Source organism: Phoenix dactylifera, chromosome 11 (genome assembly GCF_051530095.1).
Source record: "Phoenix dactylifera cultivar Ajwa chromosome 11, Ajwa_hap1_PhDact_Kaust_v1.1, whole genome shotgun sequence".
Classification (NCBI taxonomy): Eukaryota; Viridiplantae; Streptophyta; class Magnoliopsida; order Arecales; family Arecaceae; genus Phoenix; species Phoenix dactylifera.
In genome coordinates this window covers 3,503,020-3,521,113 of record NC_143200.1, presented here as the reverse complement: position 1 = coordinate 3,521,113, position 18,094 = coordinate 3,503,020, and the positions used below count along the sequence as shown (strand labels likewise).

Here is an 18,094-nt window from a genome sequence, read left to right as displayed (position 1 = left end):
TGGCGATGGTCGAGTAGTGGATGTGTTGGGGGATAGCTGGCTGGCCGATGTACCATTGAGCAGATGGCCCACTTATTTCGACCCCGGAGGGCTGGAGGGGCGTAGAGTCTGGGATTTACTGGTCCTTGGCATTCGAGGATCGGATGTGGACTTGGTGCGGTGACTGTTTGGCGAGCAGTTGGCTAAGCAGGTACTAGCGGTGCCGCTCCTAGCAGATGTGTTGGAGGATCGGCGGGTGTGGGGCCAGACTAGTAGGTCAGTGGTATGGACCCGGGACCTTCTCGAGCTGGTCGGGAGGCCTGCAACACGACAGATTGAAGGGGGGGGGGGGTGGATCTGGCGCCTGCGTATCCACCCCCGTGTGACTTTGTTTATTTGGAAGGTGGCCTAGAGTTGCCTGTCCACATGAGAGTGTTAGCCTGGAGGGGTGTGAGACTCGCCCCAGTTTGTGAGATTTGTCAGGAGGCGGAGGAGTCTATCTTCTACGTTTTGTTTGGCTGCCAGCGGGCTGCTCGGGTTTGGGCGCGTGCCTCGGAGGTGGGCATCGATTGAGGAATTTTTGATCTTTCTCGCTGAGTCTTTTTGGTGGCCTGACAAACTGGAGCAGGGGATTAGGGCGGCTTATCTGACTTACCATTGCTGGCTGGACAGAAATACCCAAGTATTTGAGGATAAAGGTGCGCACCCGAGAGCGGTGGTGGAAAGGGCCCTACGTCATGCAATAGAGGTCTTTGACACCACTACGTTGTCATCCGTTGGGTTGGCCGGAAAAATCTGAGGCTCGCATTCCGCAAGCACAGCGTTCAGGATCAAGCTTGTCTCCTGGGAGCCCCCACCCCTTGGTTTTCTCAAGGTGAATTTTGACGGCACCGTCAGGGCGGGTGGTTGCAGTGGCGCTGTGTTTGCATCAAAGATCAGCAGGCCAGACTAGTGGCGGCTGGGGGGCGGCGTATTTTTGACCAGAGCCCTATCGGGGCCGATGTTAGGGCCGCTTGGGAGGGTGTTTCCTATGCGAGACAGGTGCTGGGTGCGAATCACATCATTCTTGAGGGGATGCTGCCACGGTGATCGAGGAGATCCTGAGCTCTGGGTGGTCTGATGGGAGCATGTAGTTGATTCAGAATACTCACCGCCTTCTGGGCGACTGTATTGTATTTCGGGCTATTCATGTGTACAGGGAGGCCAACTGTGCTACGGACTGGGTGGCCTCCTATGCAGCCCAACACTCCGGAGATGCTATCTGGGACAGACGTGGCTCGATTCCAGACTCTTTATAGTTTTTGCTTCTTTCTGATTTTTTGGGCTACACTCATACTCGTTGTGTGTGAGGCGCCGATGCCAAAAAGAAGAAGAAGAAGAAGAAGAAGGGCTCGTTTGGTTCGCGGGAAAAGAAGGAGGGAAAGTGTGGTCAACGGAAAAGTAATGAAATGCCTCTTGTTTGGTTGGAGTTTTCAAAGGAGAGAGAAGGGAAAGTTGTATTCCCATGGGAATGTGATTCCCACATTTCATGGGAAAGTCTTTCCCATGAGAAACATGGGAAAGTTACTTTCCCATGAGGCGGGAATCGCTCCATTTTTACTTTTTCCCAAAAAGTCCCTTCAGCATTAAAGAAGCATTAAAAACCTAATTTTTATTAAGGACATAATAGGAATTATATATAACTTTCCTAGAAAAGTGGATGGCCAACTAAACATAAGCATCTTGGAAATTTGTCACTTTTTCATGGTCAACCAAACATGCCAAAAGTACTTTCCTAGGCATCCTCTTCTTAGGAATTTGTTTTCCAGAAATTATATTTCTAGGAAGAAAAATATTTCCCGCGAACCAAACGAGCCCGAAGAAGAAGAAGGAGGGAAAAAACGAAACCTACAGTTGGGGTAGCCCGCACTCACCATTCCCTTCTCCTCAGAGACGACAGCCAAGTATCGAAAAGTTCTTGAAGACCAAGGTAGTAGGATCCACTGCCATCTGTCACTCTCCAACCTTTTACGTGTGTGCACGCACGTGTGTGGGAAGCGGTCTATTGGCGACACAGATTGGGGTAGCCCGTAGCCTCGCTCCAATGCCCATCCCTATATCCATAGTCCCTCTGTCGTTCCCTCATATGCGAGGTCTCGAAGCGCGAACGTTCCTGGAGACTTTCTTGGAGCCTGCGGGCCACCAGGCCCACCACGGGCTACGAAGTTGGGATCTTTGCGCGATAAACAGCGCTACCGGAAGGCCGGCTGCTCTCGTTGTTCTCTCCGCCAATCTTTTCTCCTATTCCTTGGGTCTCTTCACCCCTGCGGATCCCCCAAAGCTTCTTGCCCCTCTCCTTTCATTTAAATCTCTCTCTCTCTCTTTCCTGCTTCTCTTTGATTCTTCTTGTCCATTTCTTGGTTTTTTTTTTTTTTTTTTACGGTTTTGGGCGACGCAAATGGCGATTAGTTTCCATCCGAAGCCTGCTTTCTTGGGCAAAGATCGTCCACAAACCTTTGCGTTGCTTTGCTCTCGCCGGAGGATCAGCAGTTCGGGGATTTCTCGTCGACGGTTTAAATGTTTTCGGCTTCGGCCTTCCCGGGTTCGGGAAGTTAGGGTACTCTGCAACTTGGAGGTGGGCCTCTCGTTTTGAATTTTTCCTTTCCCCCCCTGTTCTCTATGGATACTTACAATGGATAGATACGCTTTCTTGAAATCTTTCAATACAACTGGATTTTCTTTTGATGTGTCTTGGCTGCTTCATTGGGTTGGGGGGATGTGGGGAAGACATTAAAAGATACTTTCTGCATTATTTATCTTGGAAAAGTTAAAAAAATTATGTATTTTAGTCAGAATTGGTATGCTGTTAACAAGGAAACTTTATATGGATATTGTTATGTTATGGTTGAAGGAGAAGCATCTGTCTGAGAATAAAAATTTGTTGGATATCTTTGTAAAGTTAAAGTTACCTATATCTATCATCTGCGATTATTACTTAACATTATTCTCAAACTTAAGGACTTGGAAGAGTGTATGTGTATGTGTGTGTGTGTGTGTGTCTCTCTCTCTCTCTATATATATATATGTCAGTGTTATCTTAATAATTTAATCACTAATTGTGGCAACAAAATTGTTCCAACTGTTGCCCCAAGAAAAGGTTCACTGTCACGAGAAATAGTTGTTTCACTCTATTTAGCAAAATACTAGAACCCTTTAAGATTATCATAATTGTTTCGACTCAATGCTTTATTCTAAATAGCTTTGTTTAAGTTAGACTAGCACAAGGTTTTTAAAAGCCAAGATCTTGATATGGCGGCCAAAATAGAGATGAACTGGGATTTTGGTTTATCTTGGCTGGTTTGGAATGTGGAGGAAACTTGAAAGAATTGAGATTTTCCAATGTCTCGGCCAATATGATAAACCCGATATCAGGAAACTATATTTAGGCATTGATTTTGAAATTTATTGACTAAAAATCTATCTAAAGAAGTCAAAAGGGGATTGAAAAATATTTATCAATTGGTTTATATTGTATCAAGTTGTATTTTTGGATCTATCAATTAACACTGGCCAAGATAGTAGGGGCAGAGATTTTTTATATGTCATATTGGGGGGCGCCCGGTACCAATACAAATGGAGACCTTAGCCAAGATATCAGCTAAGATGAAACTTGGACCAGTACTTTGTTACGATCAAGTCAATGTTGGTTAAATTTGACTATCTAGCAGGTTGGTGTCATCTGACCTGCATTATCTAATATGTTAACGACCCCTATGACCCCGTTGCATCTTTCAATCAATGTCTTAGAGAAGGAGAGTCAAAATGCATTTTAAAAGCCATGCCATATGCTTAAAGTGAACCTTAACAAATTTTCAAATTCAAACTAGAAAGCATGGTTGCTATGGTCTCAGCTTGTGGTTTTAAAACATTTATTTTATTCCTCATAGTTGTAGTCACAATGAAAAACAAGAAAAGAGATAATATCTATGTTTATTAGAAAGGTAGTTTGGAAGGGGAAGATGAAAATGGAAGTTGACACTTGCAGAACTTGAGTTAGTTTGTTGAATAACAAAATAAATTTTTTGAAATCCCCTCGCACTGTCCTTAAGTTATCCAAGTACATTGACCTAGCATAGATCATTTCTCGAACGAGAAATTACACAAAGCTACCGCATAATGAAAACTACATGACCAAAGCTTGCTGGAACCAAGTTGGATCTTTGGGAGAGGGTCTAAACTTGCGATATATGGTTTTAAATTATCTAGATTTATTCATGCTCAGTTGTTCAAATGAACTAATTTTAATTTTTGGAGGCTTTTATATTTCAAAATTTTCTTTTTTAATCATTTAGATCAAGGTATGCTGTCTTGGTATCCGACCCCATGTCGGTAGCAATCAATTACCATGTCGGTATGCTCGGTACAAGGACCGATTGGATGTACTAACACTCGGTATGCTCTCTGTAGCACGTATCGATTCGGTACTGGTAGGGTACAGTACGGTTGATATGCACCGGTACCAACCGGCACGACATTCCTTGATCCTAATCTAATGCCTTAATTAGCAATAATCTCTTTTGAGTTGGTAGAAATTATGTGGCTCTCAACACTCTAAAAGTTGAAGTCAGTGATCAGGAAATGTTTGCTTTTAAAGGGTTAGTTATACAATTTTTCTTAGAAATCTTGTTTTCTCAAGAAAAGCTCAAAGATCGAAGCTGTTAATGTGGTCCCAAGATTCAAGAGTTATGGAGAACTACACACCTACAAGACCAGAAACAAGAACCTGGTCTTAGATACCAGAAGGCAGAAGCCTACTAGCCCAAGTCTCATTGCTTTTTCCTCTTTTGTTTAAAGTTTCCTTTCTTGTCCAAGTTTCTTATTGGTTCCATAATTAAAATATCAGCAATATGGAGCTTGCAGAGTTTCTTTTTTGCTTTCATATGAAGATACATCCTTATTGTATTTAGGACTTGTACTTCAACAACTGTAGTTGCACCTGAGTAGTTGTGCCTTTACATAAAGGGAGAACACCCCATATCATGCCCTAGACTGGCTTTCTACGTCAAGACTTATTACTGTCAGTTATTTGATTAGTTACAAGTTTGAGATAATATATCTGAAAAGTTTCTAATACCAGGATGGTAGAAAGAAATGAAAACAACCAAAAAACAGAGGACTGCTGATGCAAGACAACTATAGGGAACACTCCAATATGCAATGACACGGGTTAACTGATTTGAAACCCTAATTAATCAACTTGTACTGATAAAATTAATGGACAATAAATTAGATGCACACAGTAATTGATTAATAATAAAACACACAAACAAATATGAGAGCTGAACTAGAATGCCTGCAGTTTACTTTTCTAAAAGGAAAATAACAACAATGTGCTTTGAGATCAATCTCAGGTTTATTGCAAGAAGAGGGGCTAAGTTTTAGCAAACAAAATTTCAGGGTTTTGGGGATTTCGAAGGGGCTATATAGGAGATTAGACGGCTGTCTTGAAAAGCTACTGCTGCTAGAAACAGCCATAAGTAGGGCCAGCTGCAGGAGCAGGTCCAGTTGGTCCTGTGAGGAGGCTGACTGCTGTGTCTAGGGGATAGGGTGGCTGGAGAGTAGATTATATTTAAGAAAAAAACAGAAAGATCAAAGAAGAATAAAAGGGAGAGGAGAGAGGAGAAATAGTGAAAGATAGATGGAAACAAGAAGAAGACGAGGAGAGAATGCTCAAATATGCAATGCTTACAGGTTAATGCTGATTTTAGACCCTAGGTGATGAATTTTGTGCTGGTAAAAGTAAAGGAATAGATATGAGATATTTTCAGAAATTGATCAATCATAAAGCACCCACATGAAGATAAAAAGGCTAAACAAGAATGCCTGCAGTTTTCTGTTTTAAAAGGAAAAGAACAACAAATTCTTTTCAGATCAATACCAAGTTTGTTGCAAGGGGAGGGGAGGATCTGCAATTTTGTTTTAACAAACAATTAATCAAGGTTTTGGGGTTTTTAGAAGGGGCTATATAGGAGATGAGATGGCTGCCTTGAAGGCCTGCAGCTGCTAGGAACGGCCACAGGCAGGGCCATCTGCGGCAACAGTTCCACAGCCTACGTGGTTGTGTAAGAATGCTAACTACTTCGGCTAGGGGAATGGGTGGTTAAAGAGTAGAATGTAATTAGGGAAAAGAGAAGCAGAATTAATGGGAGAGGAGACAAAGGAGAAATAGAAAAAGATAGATGCAAAGGAGAAGAAGATGGCAAGAGGACTACGTGAATGGATCTTGTACCAGTTTTGATGGGTTCCAAGGCCTCGAACCCCTTCATGCATCTTCCATCCAAGAGAATAAAGACGAGATGTGCCCACAAGGAGGAATTGGATAATACATTTGCTTTCTTGCAGACTTTTGAATTAAGAGAGCAGTGCAGCTTCGAAGATAGATTGTGCTAAGAAGTGGCTTCATCCTATGACTGATTGAGGCATAAGAACAATACACACCTTGAGAGGCACACATGTATGTTTACCAGCAAGTTCACACATGATGATATGTTTCCCTATAACATCATCCGTCTCTTTGGTACAGGGATCCTAACGTCAAGGAATGGCTACCTTCACGGAGCATCATGTCAATGATCAAATACTAGTTAGTTACGAGCACGATCAAGTTGTAAATCATGGATGGGTTTCCCAGCTAGGTATAATTCATGATAGTAAAGTGAAGATTGAGGCAAGTATTTAAATACCGATGTCCGTGGGCATGCTGGCCATCCGTTGGCAGGGCATGCACCATGCCAGCACAAGTGCTTTGCTGTGCGAAAATGATTAATGAGAAAGAAATTAATACCTTTAATTAAAAATATTTTAAAAATAATTAGTTGGCATTCCTCCAACCTGTGCCATGTGCTAGTGCTGGCTCTTCATGATAATATATCCTTAGATTGATTTTTTTAAGATAAATAAAATTTCAAGCTCCAGTATGCAAATTTTGACTATTTCAATTCACGACCCAAGACAAACTTGATGGATACATACCTTTCTATCATATCCTTTTCAGGTCAAACTTTTTGGAAAGCTAATACTATATGTATGGATGTATTGAATAATTTCTGGTGCAAAGAATCAGATCAATTTTTAAGCCTGGTACTAGAGTAGGCATTTGAGTTAGAGAGAAATAGAATAATGTTTTCTTTTATGCAAAGGAAAAGGGTTAGGTTTGGTTTGATTACTAACATTGTCGGTGATTGATTTATGTTCCATATGGTTTAGGACCTTTAGGTACCTTGCTCCAGTCATGTAAATAGGACCTTATGATTTAGTATGTATAATCATGAATAATTATTATGTTAGATCTAAATACCATCTTCTTTGATGTGCATATCAGGTCATGTACTTCACCTTCTTTTTCTCTCTTTACTAGTTTCTTTTTCAGTACTTTTCCCCACCACTTTATAGTCATAGTATAATATGGGGCTACATTCGAATTATAAAAGAAATAAGTCCTTGGGAAGGATCCAAGCTTTTCATTACAAATAAACCATCCAACAAAGTCAAAGCACGGGTATCTGCCATGTAGGAGAGGTTACATCTGAGGATATTTCTACAGCTACATGTATGCCCAAAGGAAGTTATGTGTTATGCTTCTATTACATGTTACCTGACAAGTTTGCTCCTTTCCTGGAAAGTTATATGTGGACCATTTCTATGCTACATGTTTCTCCGAAAGCATATCAGTTATGGACATATGATTGAACATGTGATCCCTGTTAATATTGTTCATTGGTTTCAAGTAACCTCTTAGGCCTATCATTGATAACATTAATTTCTAAATCATGTAGCATTTTCCAAATTTTTTCACTGTTCTGGTTATTATGCGGAGACTGATAATATCTTTCTTTTAATAGATGCTGGCCTTTTTTTTTTGTCCTCTCAATTTTCAAAGTTACTAGTAGGAACTTGGAACCTATCTTCCTTAGAGGATGTAATGGCAGCTCACCTGGTAATTACATATTATTCTGATGGACTTATTTCCAGCTCTTTTAGTGCAATATGCCGATCTGGCGACCAAGGTATAGCCCACGCGGATCTTATAACCCAGGGGAGTTGGGACGGGGTAGAGCCATTATGAATGAAAGTTCCTTGTTTTTTTAATCTATTAGATTCTTCATACATCATTATGCTTGGTCATTAGTATAGAGTAAGTGCTTATGACCGTAAATCAAATATTCAATTTGCTTGTATTCTAAACTATTGGAGAGGAAGGGTGCTTCAAATTTGTTGTTACAAATTGGTTCTATGTCTTCCTCTATTCTCATTCTTTATAAATTAAGTCCATACATTATTCTAGTTTTGGACTTTACACTAGGTTGACAGGATTCTATGTTAATTGTAACATAAAAAAAGCCTATTGTGCCTGCGCTCTTGAAGATTCATTTATTTCATAAATTTTATCAATGTGACTTTTAAATAACTGGTTTTACAGGTATTACAGAATAAAATCCACTAACTTCAAAAATGTTCTTAGTGAGAATATGACAGATCTGCTTCATAACCTCCTATTCTGTCAAGCTTTGACAACTCTCTGTTAGTCATATTAACTTCATGGCTTAATCTTTGAGCATGCTACTTGACTTTTCAATATTTAGACATTATTTCACCTTATATTGCAATTTCTGAATACAAATGCCATATTATCCTTATAAGAATTATGATAGTTTAGTTAAATGTCAAAGACATTGGCAACCTGGAGGTCATAAGTTTCAGTCCATTCTGCTAAAGACAATGAATGAAGTATTAGATGGCCATACTTGTACACTTTCATCTGATGGATGTTCATATTTTGCATTATAGCTAGAGCATCCAGTAAGAAGGAGGTGTTCCCCTTTTCTGGAAAGTGCTTTACTGCCTAGTGCGAATAATTTAACCTTGGATGAATGGAAGGCAGTTCCAGATATTTGGAAGTCAACAGCAGAAAAATATGGTGATCGGGTAGCATTGGTGGATCCTTATCATGAACCACCGTCAAAGTTAACTTACAAGCAGGTTAGATATATCTCTTTTCTTCAGTCATCAGAAAAGCTTCGTATCAATTATCTGTCTACCATAAACATATCTTCAATATTTCTACTCAAAACATCCCATGTATAACCTTCAGCTACTAGATGATAAAAATTAGGGATGCCCTGTAGATCCAAAATTCATTCAAATTAGATTTATTAATATCCATTCTTCAGTTTAAGTGATGCACGTGAATTCTCTCAGGTACACTATGTTATGCATGTACTTGGAATACAAAGATAGAAACAAGAGTGATTGCTTTCTTCCACAAATTTCTAAGGAGTGTCTTTCATTGAACTACATGGCTATTGTACAAGTCTCTTTTTTCTTTGTACTTGGAATACAAAGATAGAAACAAGAGTGATTTCTTTCTTTTTGCCTTTTTTAAGTTGAGAGAAAGGGAGTGGGAAACCCACCCTGAATTTAGTTATCCAGGCTCAAACCTTCAATATGCACCCCCTAAGATTTGAACCTGGAACCTCTGACTCTTGAGTAGGGGGTGCTACCAGCGAGGCAGGCCCCAGTTCACATGGAACATGGTATTATAGCTACAATATGGTGGCATGGGGTGCAAACTTAGGAATCAAGTAAATTTTGTTTTGCACTTTTTTTTTGGTGTATAAATAAAGATCTTGTACTGCCGAAGCAGCCGAATTGCTTCTGAGACTTGTGAACTATGGACTTCTTGTTAGAGTGATTATAAATGTCTCTACTATTTAATGTATATAGATGCATTTACATACACATGCTTGACATTCACGGATACATAGAACACCCCCCCACTCCGCAAAAAAAGAAACACACAAACAAAATGACGTTGGTAGGTGCATCATCTAGAAATGAGCTAAATGCCTATTGAGTCTTGGCATATTGCTGTGCATTGGTTTATGGATGAATTATAAAGATTAGACACCTAATAACGTGCCCTACTGATTACCATGGTCTAGAATAAAGTCACTTCAATACTTCATCAGATCATGCAGATATGTGGATATTGTGATTTTGATAGAGTTTTTTTGTTTTTTTGGTGCTCAATTGATCTTTTGCATTAACTGGTTATGTTGATTAAATATATTTCACACGCTTATGTTGTAAGAGACCTACAATGTTAAATAAACTCCCTAAAGTCAATACATTTCGAGACATATCCTCCATATGAGAATGTACAAAATTCATTTCATGCTTCTATATCAATAGCTCAATTTGTTAGCGGAAAAGAATATCACAGAAATAACATGTTGGACTATCAATCTTTATTATAATGATGAACATACATCTATATTATATTTTTATCTCATCAAAACTCTTTAAGAAATCACTGTAACTAGATTCTAGTAATCTAAATCATCCTCCTAATGTATCTTTATGTTTTCCTTTATTATGTAGTCAATTGGTTGTTGAAAATCTCCCATATTGTCCTCAACAATCACAAGCAAAGAATGCTCAACCGGCTCGTACCGGCCAGTTCAGCCCGTACCGAACCGGTTCGGTCTCTGACTGGTCCGGTTCGGCGTTAAAAAATGGTACTGGCCCGTACCGGCTAGGCTTTTTTTTGTCTTTTGGATGCGTGAACCAGGCCGAACCAGTGGTACCGGTTCAGTACCGGTTCGAACCGTCCCGAACCGGTTCGATGGCTGATCGATACGCCTATCGGTACCGGTTTGGCGATCCTTGATCATAAGCACCCAAATCGCAGTGTAACCTCTTATCTTGTACTACAAAGCTTGGACATTGATATCTTGATGGTTGAAATATAGTACACATGGATCCCTCAAGTCAGGGCACATGCCATCATCACATTGTGAACATGGCTTATCTTGGTTATGTGATTTTAAGCTAACGTGCTTTCAAATTAGTTTACATGCCTGAATGATGATGGAGTCTTCTTCAATACCTAAAAATAGTTATCACCATCTTGTGGCTGTAATATGTGGGGCTGTCAAATGAGTGAATCACCCAAATGCATCCCTAGCCATAATTTCTAGGAGTAGAGATCTAGAACCTCAGTTCTTTCATTGTTGTTCATGATGAACCTTTGCATTTCCAACAAAGTATCTGCAAATCATAGGTATCTGATACCATAATAGGAATCACATGCTTATATGCATAAACAAACATAGCATTTGAAATAGACTATATCTCATATAAGGTTAAAGAAAATAGCTTGTACATAAAACCATGATATAGTCATATAGTGTCACCTACTCTAATGCTAATATATGCGTACATTCTTAGGCACATGTTCGCATATGTTTGGACTATAAAGCAGAGTACAAACCAACGTTCACAGTACTGGTATTGTGATCCATGCCAGTCATATACTAGGTTGATATGGTATGTTACTGTATCGATATATGGTACACCTGACCATACCGGTCAGGTACCGATACCCCAAAATGCAAGTTGTATTTTCTTTTTTTCTTTTAAAGTTTTTCTAAGGTGATCGAACTCAAATCTAGGGTTCTTTCTATATCTTTCTTTTTAATTAACAATGGGTTTCAAGATTACATCTCAATGTTGAATGCATGGTACGCCGTACCGTACCGAAACGGACGGTGCCATACCGGTTTGGTACCGGTGGCGTATCGACACTTGGTATGCCAAAAAAATTGGGTACCGTACCGTACCGACACTATGCTAGTATGGCATCGGTACAGGATCCGGTACCGAGACAACGAACTTTGGTTGAATGCATGGTTCGCTGTACTGGCCTGAACCGGGCGGTATGGGATGTACCGTACCGGTTTGGGATCGGTACGGATGGCATACCGGCATTCGGTACGCCAAAGGAACTCCGTATCGTGCCGTACTGACATAGTGCTAGTGTGGTATCAGTGCGTGGTCCGGTACCTAGACGGCGAACTTTGGTTGAACATGTGGAAATAGAGGAAACACACTAAAATATAAGGAAATGCAAACTGATTGCTCCTCTCCTTTCCATATAGGATTGAACCAAATTAAGGGATATAGAGCATTGATCCTTAAGAATGAACTATACTACCCAAGAATGTAGCAGACTTATGGAAATGGCAAAATTGCAACATGCTAGCCAAGAAACCTAGCAACCTAATGAACCTAGGAATGCGAAGTCTTTGGAGAAATGAGAGCTGCCATATATGGAACCTAGCATTGCTGCCTTTGTAGATATGAGAGCTGCCATATATAGCTATAGGGAGCTTTAGAAGGAAATTCAAATCATGGGCTATCATTGGAATGAAACTTGTGCTATCAAAGGAAAATAGAAACAGAAATAGATTGAGGGAAGTTTATTTAAATCCTTCCTTATTTTGATACTTATTTCTATTCTCAAGCCGGAGTCTAAGGCAATTAGCTTTGAGAAGGAAACAAATCCATCTTAGCACCAATTGTATGCAACACTCTAGCTACAAATCAAATCATAAGGAGAGACAATCATGCTCTCAAAATCATTGAGATTGGGCAACTGAGATCAGATTGAATCTTCAGTCCTGTAGTACTAGGGCAAACCGGTAGGTGCTGGTTGGTATAGCCCGAAACTAGGTAGAACCAGCAATTCCTCCTTGTTTGGCCCCTCTGCTATTTTGAAACTCTGTACCATCCCAGTTTGGGCCTAGAATAGTACAGTACGGGGTGCATCATTCGGTTCGTGATGGTAAGGCAAACATTGTACAAACCTCAAGACATGAAGTTTAAGCGTCGTGGACTTTTCCCTATATATATATATATATATATATATATATATATATATATATATGAAGGAATTCAAGAAATAAAATTTTTTTGGGAAATTGCTTAAACACCCTCTCAAGTTTAGCTTAGTTTCACTCTGTACCTTTGATTTTAAAAAGTTGCAAACTCGTCCTTGAAGTTTAGTAAGTGGTTCATGTAGTCTCGAGCTTCATTGGCACCTACTCGTGAGGAGTCCGTCAACTTGGACAATTTTGCCCTTAACAATGTTAATTATTTTCTTTTTGAGGATGTCTTAAAGAAAAACCCTAATCTATTCTGCCCCCTCTGTTCCACTTTACCCCCTCCATTCCACTCTGCCCCCTTCAGGACTCTCTCCTGTGTTTCCGTTCGAAGCCTTCCTCGTCAATCGCCGTGCCTTCCCATCAATCGTTGTACCTTCCCATCTCCTAGCCCCATCCTTTTTCCTTTATGCTCGCCTATCCCATAAGCCTCACCCTCCGTTGTGCCTCCCCGTTCTCTATCCCCTTGCGTCCTCTGTGAATTATCTTCGGCTCCTTCTCTGGCCTCCACGAAGGATTGAATTCAAAGGTTAGGAAGGTAAGTTCTTGCCCTTAATTTCTCTATTTTGGAATATTGTATCTACCATCTAAAGTCATTATTCTACGCAGTGTAGAAAGGCTTTTAGTATTGCTCTCTAAGATCAGATTACTAAGAAAATATGTCTTTAACTGATTCAAAATGTAGGATCTGATTAGGATCCTTATCCGATTAAAACAAATGTTTGTGAAAGGGTTGTTGCAATGGCTGTTGTAGTGGAGGCCAAAGATTCTCCTAGATTGTTAGATTCTCTCATTGAGAACATAAACATTGTTAGATTGTCCCCATATTGCAGTACTCTTAAAAATTATGTTGCATGATTGTGGCTCAATGTGTTAAATACACATTTGTGCATTGAGAACCTCTATTATTGTCCCTCTTGCGTTTACAATGCATTTATGTACATTCGTATTCCAAACATTCTTCAAGTTATGGTCTCTCTCTAATTGGATGTTCCTATTCTTACCAGGCTTAAGTCCTAGTCTCTCTCTTTCCAATTTCGAACCAACAGCTATTCTGGCAAAGAATATCATCACTCATTTCCAACTTAAGTCCTAATCTCCCTCTACTTACCAATTTTCAATCAAATCCTATTCCGACAATGAATAAGCTTTACTCCGCCCTAGTGTATAAATTAAGACCCTTGCCATTGTCTTGTTCTCATGGTCGTAAACGCATGGTCATAATCTCCCAACTCTAAACCTTACAAAAGAGTTCTCCTAAACTCTTCCTTTTTTGTTCTGCTTCTATTAGACTACAACATAAGAAAGAGGTATAGAAAGGCAGCTCTCACCATTGACTGCCTACCAGAGGACCTCCTTGTCGAGGTCATCGCACATGTCGCCTCGGCATCCACGACTCCAATTCGCGGTATCATTAGCTTGAGAAAATCATGCAAGAAATTCTACAAGGCATCAAAGGCGAGGAAGGTTGCACAGTGCTCGTCGGTCGACAAAGAATGGATGCTGCATTGGTGGAATAAGGAGGGATACTTTGCTTTGCTTCGGAGCTGCGCAAGGAGTGGTAATATGCAAGCCAGCTACATCCTTGGATTGCTAAGTCATTGCCCTCTAATTGCATTTCTAATATCATTACGTTAGTTATCTTAAATAGAAATGGATAAACCGGGATATGTTCTATTTCAATAAACAACCTAGAAAGGCCCATTAATTCGTATCCACTAGCTGAGATGTCACGTGTGGTTTAGTCCCAAGTCACGCATGGGTCAAACAATGGATATTTTGTGTTTCTTATTTTAGATTTAGCGGCAGATCCCACTATGCACCTCTATGAAGTTGATGCATGCATCACTTCGCATTGAAGTTACTATCGAGGCTCATGGAGTATATTTAATGTATAAAACCAGCAAAAGTGATTATATAACCACAAATAACTTGTCAAAAATTGGGTAGATTTTGAATCCTGCTAGTGGAAATTGTCTGTTAGAAGACTCACCACTGCCTCGTTGTCCTTAATTTGGATTCTTTAGATGCTGAAGTATGGTTTTATCATGACATCTGCAAAACTGTGTTGTTATGCATTAGGAATCATGTTCTCTAAGAAGTTATTCTCTAAGCAAAGATTAGTTAATATATTATCATTAGTTACTTTCTGTATTATTTACTTGATAATCTTGTTGTGGACATAGTTTGATTGTTCTTTTTTCTCTTGGTTTTTCTTTAGGAACTAGTTTACAACCAAAGGGACATGAACTTAGGACTACGCTATCTTAAGATGGCAATGGCTGGTGGTCATTGTGCTGCGGCCTATTCGATTGGTATCATCTTCTTTCGGGACCCTACTACAAGGTACCTTGGTATGGAACTATTAAATGGGCTTACTGCAATCGAAGTTTTCGATACCTCTGGGATCCCTAAGTCTAAAAGGTCTACCAACCACCACATCATTAGCTGCCGGAGAAAGACAACATGTGTTTTAAGGAAAATCACTATGGTGAAGTGGCCCTTGGAGCGAAGTTTGCCATGCAAAAATCAGTTTTGTGGAAGCGTCAAAAAGATTGGAAACATGAACGAATTGTGGGATGAGGAAGGAATGCTTAGGAGCTTCTGCAGTCAATTGTGCAGGTGGACACTTAAGTACAATAAGTTTTTTGAGGAGATATAAAGTTATAGAAGATTGCAAAGTTGTAGAAGTTTTTTGAGTACGGTAATTGGTTCAATATGTTACTCTATCCTAAATTTCTATTTATAAGCTTTTCACAAGTAGCCAGAAACCTTTCATAATTCTAATTTCTTCCCTCTATCTATCATTTCTTCAGTACTAAGGCTGCTTTAGGCCCTTAATGGTAACTTAGTGTCCTCTTTTTGATGGAATCTAGATTAATCCTCCAGTTTTAAGATATTAATAATATACATATGGTGTGAGGAATACAAGTTGCTCAAGACATTTGTATTAATTTCAGGGAGACCATAGGTTATCATACATATATAACATGTTATTTATTCTTGTTATTGCATTAATTTCTATTCATAAGCTTTTCACAAGCAGCTAGAAACCTTTCATAAATTCTAATTTCTTCCCTCTATCTATCATTTCTTTAGTACTAAGGCTGCCTAAGGCCTTAGTGGTAACTTAGTGTCCTCTTTTCTATGGAATCCAGGTTAATCCTCTAGTTTTCAGATATTAGCAATATACCTACGGTGTGAGGAATACAAGTTGACCAAGACTTCTGCATTAATTTCAGGAAGATCATAGGTTATCATGCATGTATAACTTGTTATTCTTGCTATTGTTGTCTCTATATATCTTAGCTTATTCAAAGAATACATGAAGTGCACCTTCACTTGCCCACAGTGTTAGAAGTATGCCCTAGAAGCCAACATGGCTGACGCATATTTGTAATCTGGAGCACAAATTTGTAATTTGACTCTTATTAATAAATAAGATTGGACAATTTGTTTTTCATTAATATTTTGTATGTGTCCATGAATCGTCCAAGAAATTAATAGATGATGACACATATTCTCAAAGGAGTTGAGAATTTGAGGCATGTGTCATTAGGGATTAATTTCTAAATGCTCCTGATCGATGGATCCATCACGAGGGATGGTGATCGATCCGCTGAGATTAGTGCACAGATCATTTAGTCAGATGGACGAGTTTTGAGTCCACGGTGTAGAGACACTGGAGTGATTATGCAAGTACTTGTTAGAGAACAAAGTACTGAGAATGACCAAAGGTAGTAATCACATGAATGCCTATCCACTCGTCAGTGACTACTTATGCTGCAGTTGTATGACTGGTCCTTTGACCTGCGATACCTCAGCTATTCACTATGAGGTTGCTGTAGTTTGAGGAGCATGTGAACTTGGGCCCTAGCCATTCGGGTCCTTATAGTGCGGATTGGCTACAGTAGGTTCATTTTGGAATAGAGTTGCATCTAGATGGGATCTATCGACCTTGATAGATTAGGAGTGATCCTATGTGATTTATGAGACTGAGTTCGATAAATTTCTGACCAGGTATTTTGGAAAAAGAGTTTTCCATATTTCGAACTAGAAGTCGTATAAATTTGACATATCACAGACGATGGGGTTTGACGAGATATCCATAACCTCCGTCACATCGGGATCCATGATAGAGGGACTGTATCATACGCTAACTGCACCTAGAGGTTCAGACATTCCATTCTGCTGGGTTGCCACCATATACTGCTAGGTGTCACTAGTGGATTGTGAGACTCGAAGGCATTCACTTGGTGATCAGTGAATCCTGAGAGTAGAACTGAAATCGTTTCAGTCCACTGAAAGGAATTTCAGTGATATTGAGATGGAAATCTCAATATGTCTCATTACCAGTCAGAATAGAATCTACGGGGTCACACACATAGAGGATTTAATTAGTCAGACTATCATAATTGTGATTTGGAATCACAATAGAAATCAATCATCAATATGATTGGTGATTGAATTAACCCACTAAGTGTTAGTAAGTTAATGAAAGAAGAATTAAGTGGAATTGATTGCAATTGGATTGCAATTGGGCTGATTTAATGAGCCAAATCAAATTGGGTTCGACCCAAATTGATTTAGGTTCATGATTGGGTCAATTTGATTAAACCAAGGTTTGTGCGGATTTTAAAGACCACATGTCGTCGTAGGATGAATATGACTTAAGTCATGTTCACACTATGCGAACTTTAAAGTCCACATGGCGTCGTAGGATGCATGCTCCCAAATCAATTAATTCTCCTAATGAGATTAGGAATCCTAATGTGATTAGAAAATTAATCAGTTGATTAAGTGGACACATGTCATGCATCTATGAGCACAAGGATTGGACACTTGGCATTAATCCAAGGATGGGTTATAGTCCCATACTCCTAATAAGATTAGGAGAGGCCCTAAACCCAATCTATAAAAGGGTAGCAAGGGAGATATTATGAATTAATTCTCTCCTCTTCCTCTCCACGCCTCCTCTTCTTTCTTCCTCCTTCTCCACGGCAGCAAGGGGTCTTCATCCTCCTCTTCTTCCACGGTAGCAAGGCAAGGAAGATCCACGTGTAAGGTTCCTCCTTCCTCTTCCTCCATCGCGAGCAAGGTTGAAGAAGAAAGGTTCTTCATCAAGAAGGTAAGTTGCAGATTCTTATTCCAACTTATGATAGTCATGAGAGGTCTTTGCAAGAAGCTAGCACTCCGGTAAGACCCATTCTCAGATGATTAGATCCTCGTGTGGATACCTGTAGAGGCCGGACAATTGTACGGCTCAAACAGGAACCTAGAATAGATCATCAGGCTGCGGTGTTCTACACCTGCAGAATTTTTGAAGATGAGATCTTCAAATCTAATAACTTCTG

General features: G+C 39.7%; 2 protein-coding genes across 2 annotated transcripts in view; both read left to right on the top strand.

The window, feature by feature from the left end:
- The first annotated feature begins 2,085 nt into the window (after positions 1-2,085).
- Positions 2,086-17,694, top strand: LOC148700570 (uncharacterized). The gene is made up of 3 exons (XM_089926079.1): positions 2,086-2,593; positions 8,806-8,997; positions 14,962-17,694. Exons 1-3 carry the CDS (start codon positions 2,105-2,107, stop codon positions 15,400-15,402), a joined length of 1,122 nt encoding a protein of 373 aa, XP_089782205.1. The 5' UTR covers positions 2,086-2,104; the 3' UTR covers positions 15,403-17,694.
- Positions 17,694-18,094, top strand: part of LOC103710616 (putative acyl-activating enzyme 16, chloroplastic) — a 47,400-nt gene continuing 46,999 nt past the window's right edge. Inside the window, exon 1 of the mRNA XM_089926078.1 lies at positions 17,694-17,868. The gene's annotated coding sequence lies outside the window, so the exon portion shown is untranslated. The remainder of the gene's footprint in view (positions 17,869-18,094) is intronic.

Bases quoted from the DNA above. Each gene is read 5' to 3' on its own strand.
- LOC148700570 (XM_089926079.1), top strand. From the start codon at position 2,105: ATGCGAGGTCTCGAAGCGCGAACGTTCCTGGAGACTTTCTTGGAGCCT. The intron at 2,594-8,805 runs GTGGGCCTCTCG...TTTGCATTATAG, and splicing joins GGGTACTCTGCAACTTGGAG to CTAGAGCATCCAGTAAGAAG. The intron at 8,998-14,961 runs GTTAGATATATC...GTTTTTCTTTAG, and splicing joins CAAAGTTAACTTACAAGCAG to GAACTAGTTTACAACCAAAG.